This window comes from Micropterus dolomieu, unplaced genomic scaffold (assembly GCF_021292245.1).
Source record: "Micropterus dolomieu isolate WLL.071019.BEF.003 ecotype Adirondacks unplaced genomic scaffold, ASM2129224v1 contig_3431, whole genome shotgun sequence".
In the NCBI taxonomy this organism is placed as follows: Eukaryota; Metazoa; Chordata; class Actinopteri; order Centrarchiformes; family Centrarchidae; genus Micropterus; species Micropterus dolomieu.
Genome location: NW_025732421.1, coordinates 1 through 3,434, shown reverse-complemented (window position 1 = coordinate 3,434; position 3,434 = coordinate 1). Strand labels below are relative to the sequence as shown.

General features: G+C 39.6%; 1 protein-coding gene across 1 annotated transcript; it reads left to right on the top strand.

The window, feature by feature from the left end:
* Positions 1–537: 537 nt before the first annotated feature.
* Positions 538–1,471, top strand: LOC123964585 (multidrug resistance-associated protein 1-like; the record flags this gene model as incomplete). The annotated part of the gene is made up of 2 exons (XM_046041461.1): positions 538–741; positions 1,325–1,471. Coding segments are annotated over 2 exons (351 nt in total), but the record flags the coding sequence as incomplete, so codon positions are not given.
* Between the last annotated feature and the right edge of the window lie 1,963 nt (positions 1,472–3,434).

Genomic DNA, 3,434 nt, shown 5'->3' with positions numbered 1-3,434 from the left:
TTCCAGTAAAATCCAGAATAGAAAAATCATTCTTCTTACCTACAAAGCTCTTAATGGTCAGGCACCATCTTATCTTAAAGAGCTCATAGTACCTTACTACCCCACCAGAGCACTGCGCTCCCAGAATGCAGGGTTACTTGTGGTTCCTAGAGTCTCCAAAAGTAGACTAGGAGCCAGAGCGTTCAGCTATCAAGCTCCTCTCCTGTGGAACCAGGTTCCAGTTTGGGTTCAGGAGGCAGACACCATCTCCACATTTAAGAGTAGGCTTAAGACTTTCCTCTTTGATAAAGCTTATAGTTAGGGCTGGCTCAGGTTAGTCCTGAACCATCCCTTAGTTATGCTGCTATAGGCCTAGACTGCCGGGGGATTTCCCATGATGCACTGAGCTCCTCTCTCCTCTACTTTCTCTCCCTCTGTATGCAACCTCATCCCATTATTGCATGTTACTAACACAACTTCTCCCCTTTCTGGTAGTCTTGTGCTTTCTCGTCCCTCTCCTCTGACTGGTTAAAAGGTGAACAATGTTTTGTTTTTCAGGAGGTTCAGATGAAGTTCATGGACGGTCGGATCAAACTGATGAATGAAATCCTGAGCGGTGTGAAGATCCTGAAGTTTTATGCCTGGGAAGAAGCTTTCCTTCGACGTGTTTGCATTCTGAGAGACGGAGAACTCAACGCCCTGAAGAAATCTCAGATCCTCTACTCTGTCTCTCTGGCTTCCTTTAACTCCACCTCCTTCCTGGTGAGTCTCACAGCCGTCTGGTCCAGATGCAACCAGCTTCTGGTCTGGTTACACAGACTCACGTCTGACTGAGGTTTACCTGAGCACACATTAGTGTGAGTCCAGTCAATCCGGAGATTCAAAACTCTCTGAAACAGTAAAAGCCTTCAGACGTTCACACCTGGAAGCCAGCTGCTCGTGTTAGTGAACAGACCAATCAGAGGCTTCAGGTAGAACGTCTGCCCTCTTCATCAGAGTAAGCCAATGCTGGCTTCAGGCCTGAGTCGCCCTCAGTCATTTCACTACACAGGCATATTAGACATCATCGTATCTCCGTATCTCTGTCCCTTTATCATCCATAAACAACATCTTGACCTTCTGCTTTACATATAATTCACATGGTTTTGTCTGACATCAAGTGCTGCCATGGTTACCCACACCTGTGACCAGATGTTTTTTGAGGTTTCCTGTTCATAGTAATTGTCCCAATTAGGAGCCACCAACGTCTGCCAGCCAATCAGAACTGAGCTGGCAAATTTAAACTGGATCTGAACTCTAAACATCTGTGTGATGTATTTTCTTCCTCTGATTTTTTTCTGTTCAGGTTGCCTTTTCAGTGTTTGGAGTTTATGTGCTGATCGATGAGCGAAACGTTCTGGAGGCTCAGAAGATTTTTGTTTCTGTTGCTCTCATCAACATCCTGAAAACTCCTCTGAGTCAGCTCCCCTTCGCCATGAGCACCACCATGCAGGCAAGTTCCAGCCAATCAGAAACGTCAAATTGCAGGAAATATTTTTTTCTATCCTCTGTAGATAATACTACAGCACAAATATTATTAGTGCAATTAAAATTTTAATCGCAATTAATCACATTGTTATGCGCAAAATGTAATAATGAATTCTAAAGTAGTGTATTCCCACTTTTAATTTAAATGTATTGCTATAAACACAAAAGTGCTTTAAACAAATAAGGAGCTTTTTCCCAGCAGTATTCCCTTTACACAGCAGCACTAAAATATTTCTTGTAAATCTCAACTTAAACATTAATGTAATCAAATCAAATATTAAACCAAAGCTATTTGCCGCTGCCAGGCCGTTACCTTTTATCTAGTTTGGTAAAACAAGTTAGAGTCCAGAGCCACGATCAGAACATCAGAACAGGCTCCTTCTGAGCAGCAGGTGAACAGATAGAAATCTGTTTTCAGGTATCAGCAGAAACATTTGTCTTTTATCAGACAGCAGCAGAAACAGCATTATCTTGAACTTTTTGTACGTGACGCGCAGCACAAATCATTGGAAGAGAGACTGATCCTCGCTGTTTGGGAGTAAACAGGACATCAGCAGGGGGGAATTCACACGGCAGAGCGTCCCCGCAAAACTAGATGAGCCTATCAGGTAAAGTTTAATTAAACAGGCTACAGCTGTGTAGCGCACAAGAACAGTTGCCATGGTTACTCTCCATAGAGCACCTGCAGAGTCAGAGAGCAGCGGACTTTCAAAATAATGAGCCCTAAATATTAAAGTACAAATACTGTAGTACACCTTGCAGTGAATTCTTAAACAGTACAGCATGCAGTGAGTACGTCATACAGTTAGTATAACATGCAGCGAGTACTTCATATAGTTAGTATAATATGCAGTGAGTACTTTATATAGTTAGTATAACATGCAGTGAGTACTTTATATAGTTAGTATAACATGCAGTGAGTACTTCATACAGTTAGTATAACATGCAGTGAGTACTTCATACAGTTAGTATAACATGCAGCGAGTACTTCATATAGTTAGTATAATATGCAGTGAGTACTTTATATAGTTAGTATAACATGCAGTGAGTACTTTATATAGTTAGTATAACATGCAGTGAGTACTTCATACAGTTAGTATAACATGCAGTGAGTACTTCATACAGTTAGTATAACATGCAGCGAGTACTTCATATAGTTAGTATAATATGCAGTGAGTACTTTATATAGTTAGTATAACATGCAGTGAGTACTTTATATAGTTAGTATAACATGCAGTGAGTACTTCATACAGTTAGTATAACATGCAGTGAGTACTTCATACAGTTAGTATAACATGCAGCGAGTACTTCATATAGTTAGTATAATATGCAGTGAGTACTTTATATAGTTAGTATAACATGCAGTGAGTACTTTATATAGTTAGTATAACATGCAGTGAGTACTTCATACAGTTAGTATAACATGCAGTGAGTACTTCATACAGTTAGTATAACATGCAGCGAGTACTTCATATAGTTAGTATAATATGCAGTGAGTACTTTATATAGTTAGTATAACATGCAGTGAGTACTTTATATAGTTAGTATAACATGCAGTGAGTACTTCATACAGTTAGTATAACATGCAGTGAGTACTTCATACAGTTAGTATAACATGCAGCGAGTACTTCATATAGTTAGTATAATATGCAGTGAGTACTTTATATAGTTAGTATAACATGCAGTGAGTACTTTATATAGTTAGTATAACATGCAGTGAGTACTTCATACAGTTAGTATAACATGCAGTGAGTACTTCATACAGTTAGTACAGCATGCAGTGAGTACTTCATACAGTTAGTATAACATGCAGTGAGTACTTCATACAGTTAGTACAGCATGCAGTGAGTACTTCATACAGTTAGTACAGCATGCAGCGACTTCATATAGTTAGTACAGCATGCAGTGAGTACTTTTCATATAGTTAG